Source organism: Sarcophilus harrisii, chromosome 5, assembly GCF_902635505.1.
Source record: "Sarcophilus harrisii chromosome 5, mSarHar1.11, whole genome shotgun sequence".
NCBI lineage: Eukaryota > Metazoa > Chordata > Mammalia > Dasyuromorphia > Dasyuridae > Sarcophilus > Sarcophilus harrisii.
The window spans coordinates 23,646,876-23,663,987 of record NC_045430.1 but is presented as its reverse complement, the minus strand read 5'-3'; the positions used below and the strand labels follow the sequence as shown (position 1 = coordinate 23,663,987).

The following is a 17,112-nucleotide window of genomic DNA, read 5'->3' as shown; positions in this document are numbered from 1 at the left end:
TCCGAGAGTCTAGGGCAAGGCTCTCTGAATTCCCAAGAGATTTGAGAGGGAGCAAACAGAGCCTGGAGTCACGTCAGCCCGAGAGTACCTCAGGAGGTCAAAGTTTAAGTTGTCAGCATCTACCGCAAATATCGGAAATTTCCGGGGCTGAGGGGGGCACCCTGGGACTACCGAGTTAGGGGAGGGGGCAGCAAGTCTGACTCCACCCCCATGGAGGCCGGGTGGGTGGGAAAGTACTGACCCCACCCCTGTTCTAGCTAGCCCGGACAAGTGAGAGAAACAAAAGTGAAAGGAACCGTTTCCCAACTCTACTCATCCTGGGGCCAGGAACTTGGAAGGAGGTGGCGCTAAGTCGGCCCGCCCCCACCGGGGGCAACCACTTTGTGACTTCACCCCTTTCTCAGCCACTCCGCAGCCCCCTCCCACGCCATTCCGCCTCGATCAGCCCGCGTGCCAGCTCGTGTGCCCCTCCGCGCCCGCCACTGCCACCTCGCTCCCATCTTTCTGCTCTTCCCCTCCCTCCTGGGCTGGGACTGCCCCCGGGGCTAGAACCCGGCGCCTCCCCCTCCGCCTCCGCGTCCCTCCGCCTGCCCCCGTGGGGCTGGTGCTGCCGCCGTTGCCGCCACCGCCGTGCCCCAGCACATGTCCAGTCTCCGCGGGAGCCACGGGCACCGCAGCACCACCTCTGGTACCAGGCCCTGCTGCCCTCTAGCCCGCTCTCGACGGCAGGATGCTGTGCTTCCTCAAAGGCATGGCCTTTGTCCCCTTCCTCCTGGTGACCTGGTCCTCTGCCGCCTTCATCATCTCCTATGTGGTCGCTGTGGTCTTTGGACACGTCAACCCCTTCCTTCCATACATCAGGTAAGGGAGGTCCCGCTCGATTTCGGGGAGCATATACAAGGTAGGACAGGTTAAAAAAAAATGGGTCAAAGCCAGAGAGAGTGCTGATCTTAGGGGGCCGGCTTCAAATCTTGCCTCAATCTTACTCTCTGTGCGGTAAGTTTACTTTAATGGTACTGAGACTCAGTTTCCTCTTCTGTAAAATGTGGCGTCCAGGTGATGTCTAGGGACCCTTCAGTTTCTTCATCTGTAAAGTTTGGGGACTGGACTAGGTGACCTCCCAGGTTCCTAACTGCTCAAAGTCTATGACACTAAGGAGAGTGGTTCACAAAAGTTTTGTCCAAGTTTTCTTTGCACACTTCATATATATCTAAGAAAGGTCCCGGGCTATTTTGGGAAACATATCCATTTATACAGGGTAGGACAGGTTAAAAAAAAAAAAAAAAAAGGACCAAAGCCATGGAGAGTGCTGCTGCACTTGGCTAGGTGACTTCCAAGGTTCCTAACTGTTCCAAGTCTGTAACATTGAAGAGAATGGTTCAGAAAAGTTTTGTCCAAGTTTTCTGTGGTCTTTGGTGACATCAACCTCTTCTTTCCATACATCAGGTAAGGAAGGTCTCCGTCTATTTTGGGAAACATATCCATTTATACAGGGTAGGACAGGTTAAAAAAAAAAAGACCAAAGCCATAGAGAGGGCTGAACTTCCAAGGTTCCTAACTGTTCTAAGTCTGTGACATTGAGGAGAATGGTTCAGAAAAGTTTTGTCCAAGTTTTCTGTGGTCTTTGGTGGCATCAATCCCTTCCTTCCATACATCAGGTAAGGAAGGTCTCCGTCTATTTTGGGAAACATATCCATTTATACAGGGTAGGACAGGTTAAAAAAAAAAGGACCAAAGCCACAGAGAGGGCTGAACTTCCAAGGTTCCTAATTGTTCTAAATCTGTGACATTGAGGAGAGCAGTTCAGAAAAGTTTTGTCACCTTAGACAAACCTAAGTTTTTTCATCTATAAAATGTGGGAACTGGGCTAGGTGACCTCCAAAGTTCCTAAATGCTCAAAGTCTATGAAAGTGGTTCAGAAAGCCTTGGTAATCTTGAAAAGTCTGTTCATTTCCTTTCATTTTCCTCATCTGTAAAGTATGGTAATTGCTCTAGGTGATGCAAAAGGCTCCTAGATTTCCTCGAGAATCCTGGGATTACATTTAAACTGGAGAAATCGTAGTAAAACACTGAGAATACTGAACAGTTTTGTTCATTTTCAAAAAGAGAAGGGGAGTAGAGTGGGATTAAATATTAGCAGAGAGGATCATAATATTTTGTCTGATCAGAACTGTCTTGATGAAGTGATTATGTTTGAAATTTTTTCCTAGAGCTCTGAAAGAAAAAAAAAGGTAGATTCTCCACCAATCCATATCCTTCAGGCCTAAACTCATGTCCTTCCCAAAGTCAGGGTATCTAGAAGAGAGCCCATTATGTCCCACTCCCCCAAAACCTCTCCTTCCTAAACTTTCCTATATCTATTGGGGGGAGGGGGGCGCGCTAACCTTCATTCTCTTGTCAACAAGTTTTCGATTAGAGCCTCAAAACTTCTTGCCTAGATTACAGCAATGGCCTACTCTACTCTTGTACCCCTTTCAGGGATTTTCTTCCTATTCTCTCCTCCCCCAGGCAGATCTCTTCAGTAGAGTAGAGAGCTGTTTTTGAAGACCCAGGTCTTTTTAAGTTCAAATTTTGCTTGGGACTCTTATTCCTCACAATAGCTTTGAGGGAAAACACTGAATTTCCTTTGGCTACAGTTTCTTCAATTGTAAATGAACCTTGATTGATTTCTGAATCTTTTATCCTCTTCACCTCGAAAATCTTCAATGGCTCCCATTTGACTTTAGAATAAAATGCAAAATCTGTTTGGCTGTCTTTTCAGTTTCCTCTCTAGAGTTTTTGTTGTGTTTTTTTATGTAAGTGTTGCCAAGAAAGGCCAAAGCTGTCTTTGCCTACAAATTGCTGATTTGTGAATGGAGAGATTTTTTAGTCAGGAAATACAGAAGACCCAGGTAATCTCCTAGGGGAAGGCATTAGGAAGATTGGAAATGGGCTGGTGCCTTCTGCACAAGATAGGATTTGAGGTCAGCTTTGAAGGAAAACTTGGGAAGCCAGGAAGCAGAGGCCAAATTGTCCCCCTGTGACCTTTCCAGTATAAGACATTCCATGTGCTATTATATAGATGGTTCCTCAGGCCTGAAATGTCCTCTCTCCTTATCTCCACTTTTTGGAATCCTTGGCTGTCTTCAAAACATAGCTCAAGTACAAAGCCTCCAGCTGTCAGCTCTCTCTCCCTTGCATTCAGTTGATTTTTTGGGTAGATTTTTTGACTCCCCGAGTCCCCAGCTCTTTGCATAGTGCCATCACACAGTAGGTGTGGATTGAGTTGCTATCTCTGAATTTGTAGCAATTTATGTTTTCTCTGGTCAGATTAAAAACAAAACAAAATTGTGCCATTTTGTTGGGATACCTTTTGTTACTTTCTCCCTACCTAGAGTGCATGCTCCTTGAGAACAGGGATCAGATTTTATTCTTTCTGTTTTCCCCTTGCTTCTTATTGTAGTAGATGGTGTATAATAGTCATTGAAGCAAGAAGGGAAGGCAGCACAGTTCAGTCTTAAAACTATAGAAATAAACTAAACTTGGAGAAGTTTTCCTATTATAGTTTTATAGCCAGAAGGAACTTCATTTTTACAGGTGAGGGAACTCATACAGGTGGTGCCCCCCCCCCCCCCCCAAAAAAAAAAAAAAAGGATTTGGATCCCAGTCAGGATCAGAAAACTGGAGCTGGCAGAAACCTTAGAGAATATCAGGTACAGCTTCATCACTTGACAGAAAAACTGAGGCTCAGCAAGGTGAATAATAGTTCATATTTATATGATGCTTTATTTTAGGATTTACCATGCCCCTGTGTTATATGCAGATAAAGGCATTATAAATCCTATTGCTATTGATTGACCCAGGGACAAATGATCTCTTCTGTTTTGTAGGAAAATAAACTGATCTCTCTGGACTTGTGTTTCCTTATGTGTAAAAAAGAGAGGGTTTTTTTTCAGATGGGCTTCAGAATTATTTTCCAGCTTTAGACCTGTGATCCTTTGTTCTGAATTCATATCCTTCCTGTGATACTTACCACCTGTGTGACCACGAGCATGTCAGAGCACCTTCCAAACACTTAGGTTTCTCATCTTTAGAAGGGATTGCAATACATGACTTCTGATGTCCCTGTAACCTTAACTGACCTCATCTCCCTGGGCGGCTTCAGTTTCCTCATCTTCAAAGTAGGTTAGTCTAGATGGCTTCTGAGGTTCCATTTTGGTTATAGATAAATGACTCTAAGTGACTTCACTTCTCTGTGCCTCAGTTTCTTTGTCTGTAATGTGGGTTAGACTAGATGGCTTCTAAGGTTCCATTTTGGTTATAGATGAATGACCCTAAGTCACTTCACTTCTCTGTGCCTTTTATATGTAAAGTAGGTTAGACGACATGGTTTCTGAGGTTCTGTCTTGATTCTAGATCTATGATGTTAAGTGCCTTCACTTTTCTGGGCTTCATTTCCCACATTTGTACAGTAGTAGGTTAGACTAGATGGCTTCTGAGGTCCCTTTTTGGTTCCGGATCTATGACTTTCTTTATCTGTAAAGTAGGTTAGACTAGATAGTCTCTCAGGTCCTTCCTGATCTATAAGCCTAAGTCACATTTTCCTGGCCCTCAGTTTCCTCATCTGTAAAATGAGTTGGACTTAGGTAGCTTGTAAGATTCCTTTCAGTTCTAGACCTGTAATCCATTGTCCTCAAGATTTTGACCTATTTCTCTAGTTTTATGAATGAATCTACTGCCTTCTCCTCCTCTGGATCTTTTCTCCCTATTAGGGCAATAAATATTTAAGGTGGATGGAGCTGAGAAAAGCAAGAAGGGGCTCACAGACAGTACTGTGTATACCAGACAGCTATATGGCATTGATTCTGAGATGCTTTACATATGGATTAGGGAGATTTCCTTGGAGGTCCATTTGCCAGAGAGACCAAGATCTGATTTGGACCATTTTGCTTACTTTGTCTAGGCAGACATACTGGGAATGGGACACCTGTTCTGTAAGATTTGATCCTGGCGAATATTAACTGCCTTCAAAGACTGATGATTTCATTGATGTGGGCACTTACCATCTTGAACTTGGAGGGATGCCTGAGGCTGAGAGGTTAAGTGATCTTCACAATTAGTTTTATCAGAGGATCATGAATTTAGATTAAAGGTTGGATGAGACCTCATAGGCCACCTGGCTTAATACCAATTTACAGTTGAGGAAACTGAAATAAAGTGATTTAGGGTTATAGATCTGAGAGGACCTTGGATTATAGGTGTAGAGTTGAAAGGAATTTTACAATTACCCAGTCCAACTCACTTTACAGATGAGTAAACTGAGGCTGCAGGGAAATTAAGTGATTGCTCAGAGTTTCCTATCTTTTCTTGACTCCCAGTTCTCCTTAGAGAACTTAGGTTCTGGTCATTTTTTTATCTACTGTATCTCTGAAGAGCAGATCACTCCATTTCCATAGAACAGAGTTTTTGATACTCATTTCATGAATACATGAAAGAAAGATTGAATGAAGATGCATTTTATTAAGTGCTTAGTCGGCGTGAATTGGGATGCTACAAATACACAAGCTAGGCCATTTCTGTTCTCAAAAAACATATCCTTGTTTCTTTTTTTAATGATGAATATAAAAACATTCACAGATATGAGCATTTCAACATACAAATAATGGAACTAGAGAATTGAACATAAAACTGTGAACTTCTGTTATGAAGATTTTTAAAGTACATGTTAAATTTAATAGGTTAGTAACAAATTACTTATCTGAAAAGGCCCTTTTAATTAATGGGGAGATAACAGAGGAGACTGGGAACCAGGGAAGAGATTTGGACTTTGAGGTAACCACTGATGAATGTACCCAGAGCCTTTGGGATGCACTTAGAAGTGAGTTGGCTCTAAAGAGCTTTATCTAGCCTTAGGTCTTCCTGAAGAGGTCTAAATTTAGCTTGGGATGTAGTCCAAGTGAAATTTGCATTTGATCCTTTGCCTTTCTCCATTCTGAATTTCTAAACCTTCCTGCCTTGATCCCCCTGAGCTCTAATCTTCTGTCTCCTCCTTATTACTACTTGTTTGATACAAGAATCTTATGGGGCTTTTCCTCTCCGTTCTTAAATATCACATATTTTTGATCCCAGAAGGAGGTAGGATCCTTAGAGTTAATCCAATGCAATCCCTCCCTTTTATGGAGGGGGAAAACAAAGCCCTTGTAATAAATGAAACCAACAGAATTTGAACCGGGACATCATCTCTGACAGAATGTAGATAATATGCTTCTTTATAAAATTTTTTGGAGATGTTGTTGATCATTGCATTGATCAGAGTTCTGAAGTTTTTCACAGTTATTTTTCTTTACAATGCTGTTGCCCTCGTGTTCTTCTGTTCTCTTAGTTTTGCTCTTTTTACTCTGGATCAATTCATGCTATCCAGGACTTTCTGCAGTCATCTCTTTCATTATTTCCTACAATTACAATAAATTTTTATTACATTTATATGCCATGATGCATTCCTTAATTGATGGGCACAACTCTTGCCCTTCTCCACATTTTTCTTTTTTTCTTAATCCCTGCCTTCAGGATCAGGAAGTTAAATATGTTTTTCTTGCTACTGTAACCTTCCTAGTCTTCTTAATACGTCAATGTTTCCCTGTTTGATGTATTTATACATAAATATATACATAAAAACTCGTGCATGCCTGTGTGTATGTGTGTGTGTTTGTATAAAACCTTCCTTTGTCCATTTCATGTAAGAGTAAGGTTCTTTTGATGCAATCTGTCTCACACCTCTTCCTCCATTTCAAGATCTCTTATTATTTATTGTAGAAGCTGCCATGTGTTGGATCCTCATTGCGCTTCTTTGATACCTGAACTGTTTCTTTCTGGAGGCTTGCAGCCTTTTTTCTTTTGATATAAGGAGCTCTGAATTTTGCTTAAAAATTTTCTGGTTTTTTTTTTTTCCCTTTAGGGAATAGAGTCTTTCTATCTTCACTCTGCTCTTTGGACCTAATAATTTTGGGCAGTTTTGATTTATGATTTCCCATGTGTCCAGGTCTCTTTTAAGTTCTAATTTTCAGGGATTCAATGATTTTTAAATGTTTTTTTCCTTGACTTATTTTCCAAGGTTGTTGTAAGATACCTTATATTAAAATTTCAATCCTTTGATTCTTAAGGTAAAATTTCTTACTATTTTGTGACTTTCTTGATTTCTTTTTCATCTATTTTGGTTTTCAGGGAGATAATTTCTAGGGTAAGATTTTCCCACTTTCTCTTTTAAGTTATTCCCTTTAAGTTTCTTTAAGTTTATTCATTTGTTTCTATCTTTTGCTTTATTTCTCCTAAGTTTTCTTGTTGTCCTTGTGGAAAACAATTCCCTCCCCCCCACCCCTTTGAATCTGTTTGTAGTTGTTAAATACTTTCTCTTTTTGCTTTGATTCATTTCTTGAGGCTTAGCTCTTAATTTAGGGCTTGATGCCAGAGCTGATTTCCTGATTCACTTTTTTGGTCCACTATGCTTGGTCTTACTCTGTGTCTGGGTTCTTGACTTCAGGCTCCCAGGGCACCCCCTTTTCACCTCTGAGGCTTAGAATGCTGAATTTACAGGGTCATATCTGGCATCTCTAGACAGAATGTTAGGGGCTCACCCAATCTGAGTGCTGCTATGTCCACACTTATCATTAATGCTACTCAAGATCCTGCCCTCCCCCTGTGGTTTATATGCATCCTGGAGCTTTCTGATAACTCTTTCCTATTGCTTCAGGACAGAGCCCTAAAGGCAACGTTGTATTTTTAGCCCTTCTCCAGTCATGCTTGGAGGCTACAGCTTCTTTGCTTATACTCTTGATGATTTTTCAAATGGTCCCCATTTCTATTGCCAGCGGGCTAATGATTGACTTTCTATCCTGGTGTGGAATAAATCACTTTCTGTAGTTTCTTTGGTCTGATATGCATTTTTTTTCCCTTGGCTAAAGTCAGTGTCAGGGAACTGGTTAGTCAGACTTCATACAAGTAGTTATCTATCTTAGTATTATTCCCCATTCAGGTGACCAGTTTCCATATTGGCCAGAAGGAACATATGTTCTATGAGAAGGAGATAACATGTAGGAGAGTGATGGCCAGGGGAAGATGTTTTAATCTGGAGAACAGGATTGGAATACACAACTTCTCAGTTTCCTTCCAGCACCAGAGATCCGATTTCAACCTTTTGGGTGTTCTTATCTCCTGAAGCCAAACTCAACTCCTGCCTCCTCTGTTCTGTACAAGAATAATTCATTACTCATTGACCAACTGGTGACGGAACCTGTCCAGACTTTTCTAGGATAGTTCTCTGAAACTCTTTCAAGTAGCCACTTAATAAATGATTGATTGGTTGTGAGTGAGCCAATAGTCAGTCATTAAGCACTTAATAAGTTCCTTACTTGATTCCATTTCACTTAAGCTTCTACAAGGTGTTACAGGTATAAATATTTAATACTCCCATTTTATAGATGAGGAAACTGAGCCTCAGAGATATGATGTGACTTCCCCAGAATCACCTACCCAGTAAGAGTGAGGAGGCAGGCTTTGAACCAAGTTTTTTCTCAATATGGAGATCAGGGAGCTCATGGCTTAACTTAATCCAATACTTTTTATATGTTTATTACCTCTTAATACTTAACTACATGGTACAACTTCTGATTTATTTATTTTTTGCCTTGAACCCTAAATATTGGCATTGGATCAAATGCTGCAGCATCTATATTGAAAATACATTAACAAGAGAATATCAAACCGAACCAGAGCTTGAAATAATAGGAGTAGACCCATGATTTCATGGATATAGGCAACTCCCAAGCAAGTTATAGTTATAGTTACCAACTCATATTGTGTTTTCTCTGAAACTTAGAATCTTTTTGCTTAATTTTTCTAATTAATTAATTATTTTTTGAAGATTAGAATCTTAGCGCGTGGAGAGATTAAATCAGAAAATCATAAGATTTAGAAGTACAGAAGGGATTTAAAGAGGTCATTAAGTTCTCTCATTTTTTAGAGATGAGGAAATGAAAAAAAAAAAAAAGTTAGAAGCAGCACCCAGGAATAAACTTACTAATATCTCAGTTATCTTAAGTATTGTTTTTTAATTGATAGAGACAAGCAACCTTCTCACTAGCTTGTGTTCTCTCTCCTTGTCTGTTTCTCTCTCTCTCTCTCTCTCTTTTTTTTTTTTTGATAATAGAGATGGTAATTATTATAAAATATAAAAGAATTTTATTAAAGTAATCTTATTAAGAAATTTATTTTGGGTCAGTTAGGTGGCACAGTGGATAGAGTACTGACCCTAGAGTCAGAAGGACCTCACTTCAAATTTGGTCACAGATGCATGCTAGACCCTGGGCAAGTCACTTCCCTCTGTTTGCCTCAGTTTCCTCATCCATCAAAGGAGCTGGAGAAGAAAATGGCAAACAAATCTGGTATCTTTGTCAAGAAAACCCCAAATGTGATGATAGTAGAGTTGGACACTATTGAAGTGATTCAACAACATCAAAAGCATTTATGAAGCACCTACTCTGTGCCAAGCTTTGTGCTCTCCTCCAAGGATACAGACAATAAGGAAACCTTACTGCCTTTACTGAAGAGGCTTAAATTCCAATGGATTTATGCAGATGTATACAGTCGTATACAGTAGGAAGGGAATCTGGGTCTAGGCAGACACAAGGATTATGAAAAGAGCAATAGGAAAATTTGAATTTCTTGGCAACTACTTTTCTTTTTTCTTTCTTTTTTTTTATTTAATAGCCTTTTATTTATAGGTTATATGCATGGGTAACTTTACAGCATTAACAATTGCCAAACCTCTTGTTCCAATTTTTCACCTCTTACCCCCTCGCCCCCTCCCCCAGATGGCAGGATGACCAGTAGATGTTAAATATATTAAAATATAAATTAGATACACAATAAATATACATGACCAAATATATTAAAATATAAATTAGATACACAATAAATATACATGACCATTTTGCTGTACAAAAAGAATCAGACTCTGAAATATTGTACAATTAGCTTGTGAAGGAAATCAAAAATGTAGGTGGGCATAAATATAGGGATTGGGAATTCAACGTAATAGTTTTTTAGTCATACCCAGAATTCTTTCTCTGGGCGTAGCTGGTTCAGTTCATTACTGCTCCATTGGAAATGATTTGGTTGATCTCGTTGCTGAGGATGGCCACGTCCATCAGAACTGGTCATCATATAGTATTGTTGTTGAAATATATAATGATCTCCTGGTCCTGCTCATTTCACTCAGCATCAGTTCGTGTAAGTCTCTCCAGGCCTTTCTGAAATCATCCTGTTGGTCATTTCTTACAGAACAATAATATTCCATGATATTCATATACCACAATTTATTCAGCCATTCTTCAACTGATGGGCATCCATTCAGTTTCCAGTTTCTAGCCACTACAAAAAGGGCTGCCACAAACATTCGCTTGGCAACTATTTTTCATTCATTACTCCTCATCAGGAACAAGGACTGGATTACTGTTTCCAGATCTGGAAGAAGAGATGGGAAACTGGGATGGTTGATATTTTAGTGGACAGCCAAATGGGAGTATGAAGTGTGGTCTTAAAACTCCATTCCCAAGATGAGTATTTCCATTTAATTTAATGAGTATTTCCATAATTTTAGTCAATCTATTTTTCAATTTGACTTCTTTCAAATGGAGCATCCACTTACATCTTTTCATTTTCTCTCTTTATTGTTTAAAAAAAAAAAAAATCAGCCCTCAATCCCTTAAGAATTTTGAAATCCTAGAATCTTCAAGTTGGAAGGGATCTTGGAGCTCATCTCATCTAATCAGTACTTGCATAGAAATTCCCTTGACAATAGCTTCCTGTTTGGAGAAACATAAGATCTTGGTATTTCTGAAAATTTGATTCCTTTTGCCTTTAATTTCTTTAATTGAAAACTTACATTTATTGAGTATTTTCTTGAGACATGATTCCAAAGATCTTTATATAGTTGATTGCCATGTCTGGGATGAGAGCCAAAGTTCTGATTAAATCAGACTAATTAGATTATCTCTGATGTGCCTAACTCGACACTTATTATTAAAAACCATAACAATATGTTGAGCCTCAAGTTTCAATTACCTAATGGAGTTGGTCAAAAGCATGTGATAGTCCTTCCAACAATCCCATGTCCCAGTACAAGAATATGCTATTGTCACTGTATTAGCTCAACCAATAGAAATCTTGGGGAAGGGGTGAAAATTGAAGAAGAGGTCCTCCAACTGTTATGTGTCTGAACCATAACACTCACCAACCAAAAGGAAGGCAGAACAATTTACCAAGGTTAGCTAGGAAATGTTCTTAACACCTATGATTACAGAAACTCTTGCTTCTCCATGTTTAGTTTTCTTCTGTCCCATGGAATCTCATGTTAAGTATAAATTAGCATTAAACTCATAGAATTATATAGATCTTATATCTCGAAAGGACCCCAGAAAATGAAATTTTCTTATTGGAAGTTAGCTCTGTTTCTTCTGAGCATCTCATATTAGTGAACATTAAAGGATGAACAGATTCAGAAAAGGTGAGACAAATTCTTAAATGCCAGATAGATAGAGATAATAAATAGGTCATCATGAGAAGATAGGAACATCTCTTACATGGACCTGACTTTTAGGTCTTGATTTCCTCATCTGTAAAATGGGAGAGTTTGAACCTAGTGGTTCATTTCAGTTTGAAGATTCTATGAGTCAATGAAATTTGGATCAACATCCTGAAAGTCTCATAATCCAGAGACATAGTGTCCTTTTTTCTTTCTTTGGCCAGACATGTTTTAACTGTACTGTTTAAAAGTTGCTTCATTCTTGTGTGTATGAGATAACATGAAGTGTGTTTTGGCTTAGCCTCATAAATTTGTTCAGTAAAAAGAAAGGGAAGGATGTTACAGGAACTACTTGGAACTTTTCAGCCTCAGCCAAACTAATAGAAATGTAAATACAGGAAATGTGCAAATAAACTGAATTCTTGATATCACTAATTCACTCTTTCAAAAAAAAAAAAGGCAGATTTTATTGATATCCTTTGTTTTTACATTCCCTAGATTTCCCTCAGTATCTCTTCTCTTCTATCTTTGATTGGAACAAAAGATTTTTTTTTAAGAGGAAGAAGAGAAAAATCCCAGCAAAACTAGTCATCACATAAAAAAAAAATTGAAGTGTTTCAGATCTATGATCTCCCTTCCTGACTTTGGATAAGAACAATATTGTATAGCTTCACCTTTCTTTTCATTCATCCATCTATCATCATCATCATCACCATCACTTTTACCTGCCTTCTTTCAGTCTTTTTGGCTGCACTTTAAAATACCCATATAAAACAGAAACAATAATCAGACAGCTCACATGAATATAAGTAAGTAATCTGCCGGCACAAAGACACCATATATGGCTCTGTTCTGGATTATTGCAGTGATCTCCAAATTGGTCTCCCTGTATTCTCTCTCTTCTGGCTCCAATCCATCTTCCAAGGAAGAGGTGATAGAGAACAGACCTGTGAATTCATTAATATAGGGATCTCTTTGGGAAGGAAACTCCCTCTGCTGATGTAGACTGGCATCTCCTCTGCAAATTAGTCTTAGGGAGTTGTTTGGACCCCTGAGAAGTCAAGAGACTTGCTCAAGACATTCTGGTCATACTATCTCTCATCCTCCAAACAGAAGAGATCTGACCATTTTACTTCATTCTTAAGAGGCTATGGGGGCTTCCTGTTGCTCGTAAGATCAAATACCACTAATTTCTGAGTTGTCTATAGTTTGTCAATCTGGTTCCAACCTGTCTTTCCAGGCTAATCTTACCTCACTGTCTACCTAGCTATTTTTTTTTTAAAAATAAATAATATTTTATTTCCTCCCAATTATTTGTAAAAATCAATTTAGAACTTTTTGAGTTCCAAATTCTACCCTTCCCTCCCTTTTCTTTCCTTCTCTGAGAGAGCAAGTGATCTCATATATATTATACACGTTACTCAGTTATTCTTGAACTCAAGATAAGTTCCAATAGCTTCCATACCCAGATAATGAATGAATGAAAAATAGAAGTCATTTATTAAGGGATTATTTAGTGCCATGTGGGCAGCTAGGTGGTGCAGTGGTTAGAGTGCCAGACCTAGAATCAGAAAGACCTGAGTTGAAATCCAGCTTTAGATTCTTAATTAGCTGAATGATCCTGGACAAGTCCTTTTACCCTGTTTATCTCAGTTTCCTCTTCTGCAAAATGAACTAGGGAAGAAAATGACAAACCACTCCAGTATCTTTGCCAAGAAAACCCCAAATGGGATCACAGAGAGTCAGATGAAGAGAAATGACTCAGCAGGTGCCAAGTACTAGAGATGCAAATTGAAAAGCCAAACAGTCCCTGCTCTCAAGAAGCCTGCATTCTAATGGAGTAGATTACAGATTGGGTAGAAAGTTTTTGCTTCATTACAAAGAGAAACTACAGTCCTTGGGCTTTAGCAGTAAAGCATCTCTAACATCATTTCTTCTTTTTTAAAAGATAACATTTAAAAAAAAAACTTTTCATTTTTTCAAATATGTGCAAAAATTGTTTTCAACATTTATCTTTGCAAAATCTTGTGTGCTGAATTTTTTCCCCCTCCTTTTCTCCTCTTCCCCTCCCCTAGACATTAAGCAATCTTGTAAACATTTACATTTTAATGACATTTCCACTGGTAAAACCTTATCTTTTTTAGTGTTGGATCAAAGATTTTGATAATGAGACTTTGCTTTTCTGAGTCTCTTGTAGCAGGTAACAGCAGGTAGGGAGGAACAGGTGGAGGGAACGAGGGAGGATGAGTGAGTATCACAGTATCAAACCTATCAAGAGGACCCTCCTTAGTGGTAGAAGGTGGCAAAGGAATCAGTTTCCATCCTTCCTCCCACTCCACCTACATCCTACTCTCTTAACCCTGTTTGCAAGTTGTTCCTTGACATATATAGAATCAAATCAAGTCCCAAGTCTTTATCTTGCTTTTTCTATGGAACCTGCCACAGCAAAGCCTGGGAATATAAATAGAAAAATAAAATGGTTCTTCCTACAAAAGAATTTACATATTAACCAAAGAGAACAAGTCCATCAGAATACATATAAAATGAATGCAAGACAATTTTGGATGGGAGAACACTAGCAGATGGGGAAACCACGGAAATTTCATGTGATTCAGTTGCATTTTGAAGGAAATCATACCCTTAGGGGCTTAGATCAGGGCCGCTTAAATTTTTTCCACTGGTGACCCCTTTCTGCTTAAGAAATTTTTCTGTAACTCTGGATATGTAGGTATATAAAATAGATATACAAATCAAACAGTTACTAATGATAAATGATAATTTCACGTTCCCTGTATTCATTCATTAGATTCCATGTGGGGCCATAAACCACAATTTAAGAAACTGGGCTTACCAGAAAAAGAACTCTGGGAGATGACTAAAAACCATTACATTGAATTCCCAATCCCTATATTTATGCCCACCTGCATTTTTGATTTCCTTCACAAGCTAATTGTACAATATTTCAGAGTCTGATTCTTTTTGTACAGCAAAATAACGTTTTGGTCAGGTATACTTATTGTGTATCTAATTTATATTTTAATATATTTAACATCTACTGGTCATCCTGCCATCTAGGGGAGGGGGTGGGGGGGGGGTAAGAGGTGAAAAATTGGAACAAGAGGTTTGGCAATTGTTAATGCTGTAAAGTTACCCATGTATATATTCTGTAAATAAAAGGCTATTAAATTAAATTAAAGAAACTGGGCTTAAATAAGGAGGGAGTATATTTTATGCTTTTCTTTTATTTTTTGGAAGTAATGGGGATAAGTTACTTGTCCAGAGTCACACTCTTGTAAGTGTCTGAGGCCAGATTTTAACTTGGGTCTTCTTGATTTTCAACCTAATTCTCTTTCTACCAAGTCACCAAGTTTGACACGAACAGTACCTTGTACTAGTAGGTATAAAGGCCAATGGGTCCAATAAGATATTGAACAAACAGAAGAGCCACAGACTTCATTTTGAAATGTCTCCATCTCTACTTACATTTTATGTGCCTTCTTTCTGAGTCACCTAGTAGCGAATTGGATAGAGTGCAGGGTCTCAAGTCAGGAATCCAACCTCAGACACTTAGTAATAGCTATGTGACCCTGGACAAGTAACTTAATCTCTATTTGCCTCAGTTTCCTCATATTTTTACATATTACAATGGGGATAGTAATAATATCTCCCTCCCAGAGTTGTGAGGATCAAATGAGAATAAAAGTAAATTTTTCAATGTAGTGTCTGGCATTTAGTAAGTAATAATAAAAAATAAATGTTAACTATTTATTGTTATCATAATTGCTAATAATAGGGGTAGGGACTGGGTCTTGTGATTTCATTGGTATAGAGAATCCCCAGTGAGGAAATACCCATCTCCCAATACAGATGAGCAATGTGCTCTGCACATTTCCATCTTAAAGAATCACCAAAGAGTTAAGTGATTTGACTAGGATTACACAAGATAATTTGTGTGAGAAATGGCACTGGGACTCAATCTTTGTGGCATCAAAGCTAGCTCTTATCATCTAGCCTCCATCCATATGGAAACTGGAAAACAAAAAAGAAATTAAAAACCTAGATTTCCCCAGGAATTGCATTTTGAGGCTATGAAATTCTTGGTTTATGTTCAGTGGACGTAAGAACCCACATCTGTAGAAAAATCCAATCTTTGTCTACTTTCTTACCAGCAGCCTCTTAACCACAAATGAAAGCCTTACTTCCTGGCCTCCTCTGCTTCCTTCCCCTCTTCTTCTATAGATACTTAATATTCCTCCTGTTCTTTCTCTTCCCCTTTTCCCTCCATTAACTTCATACTATGTCCTCCTTTCCCTCAGGCTGTTTCTTCTAATGGACGGACAGGTGGCACTGGCTGCCCTAGCCGATGTCACTCATCACTGACTTTTTACTGCTTTCGAGCCAAAAAAGTCATGCATGAATGCCTTTGGCCACCTTTAGGCTGATCCTAATGGTCCAATCTAGAGGAGATGGGGGCTCAGAAGTATTAGCCGCTGCTTCCTGCTCAGTTCTGAGAACAACACTTTTCTTTAATCATGACAACAGGAAATATTTAGCAGTCCTATATGAGGCTAGAGCTCAGTGGTAGGTGCTTGAGTGAAGGACGAGGTATGAATATTTACTATTTATGGAATAGAAACAAAACCATATACAAAGGTCATGAATTACTCAAACAAAACTAATTGCAATCGCTATAGACAAAAATTGTATTTTATTTTTTTCTCAATTTCTTATTTTTCCAAATGGATGGAAAGATAGTTTTCAACATTCATTTTTGTAAGACTGTGTTGCAAATTTTTCTCCCTCCCTCCCTTGTCTCTCCCCCCACCCAAGACAGCAAGCAGTCTGATATTGGTTAAATATATGCAATTGTTTTAAACATATTTCCATATTTGTCATGTTGTGCAAGAAAAATCAGTCTCAAAGGGAAAAAAAACCAAGAGAAAGAAAAAAAGCAAAATAAACCAAAAAGTGAAAATGTTATACTTTGATCCACACTTGGTCTCCACAGTTTTCTCTCTGGATATGGATGGCATTTTCCATCCCTTTTGGAATTGCCATGAATCACCACATTGTTGAGAAGTCCATTACAGTTGATCATCACATAATCTTGTTATTACGTACCGTGTTCTCTTGGTTCTCCTCACTTTACTCAATATCAGTTCATGTGAGTCTTTTTAAAAAAAAATTAATAGGATTTTATTTTTCCAGATACATTTTTGTATTCATTTTTGTGTTCTAAACTTTTCTCCATTCCTTCCTGATCTCTCTCCTCCCCAATCCAAAAAGCAAGGTGATATAAGTTAAATATGTGCAATCCTTTTAAACATATTTTCATATTGTGGTAAGAAAAATCAGACCAAAAGGGAAAAAAAAACACAAGAAAAAACAAACAAAAAGATAAAAATACCATGCTTTGATCCATATTCGGTTTCTGTAGTTCTCTCTTGGGATGTGACTGGCATTTTCCATCGCAGTCTGTTTGAATTGCCTTGCATCATTGCATTGTTGAGAAGTGCTAAGTCCATCACATAATCTTGTTGTTACTATGTACAGTG

The 17,112-nt window shown here is 38.6% G+C and overlaps 1 protein-coding gene across 1 annotated transcript in view; it reads left to right on the top strand.

Moving 5' to 3' along the window:
• The first annotated feature begins 277 nt into the window (after positions 1-277).
• The window catches only part of DRAM1 (DNA damage regulated autophagy modulator 1), a 47,535-nt gene continuing 30,700 nt past the window's right edge, over positions 278-17,112 (top strand). The window contains exon 1 of the mRNA XM_003772416.4: positions 278-861. Within this exon, the coding sequence (XP_003772464.1) occupies positions 731-861 (131 nt within the window). The 5' untranslated portion in view covers positions 278-730. The remainder of the gene's footprint in view (positions 862-17,112) is intronic.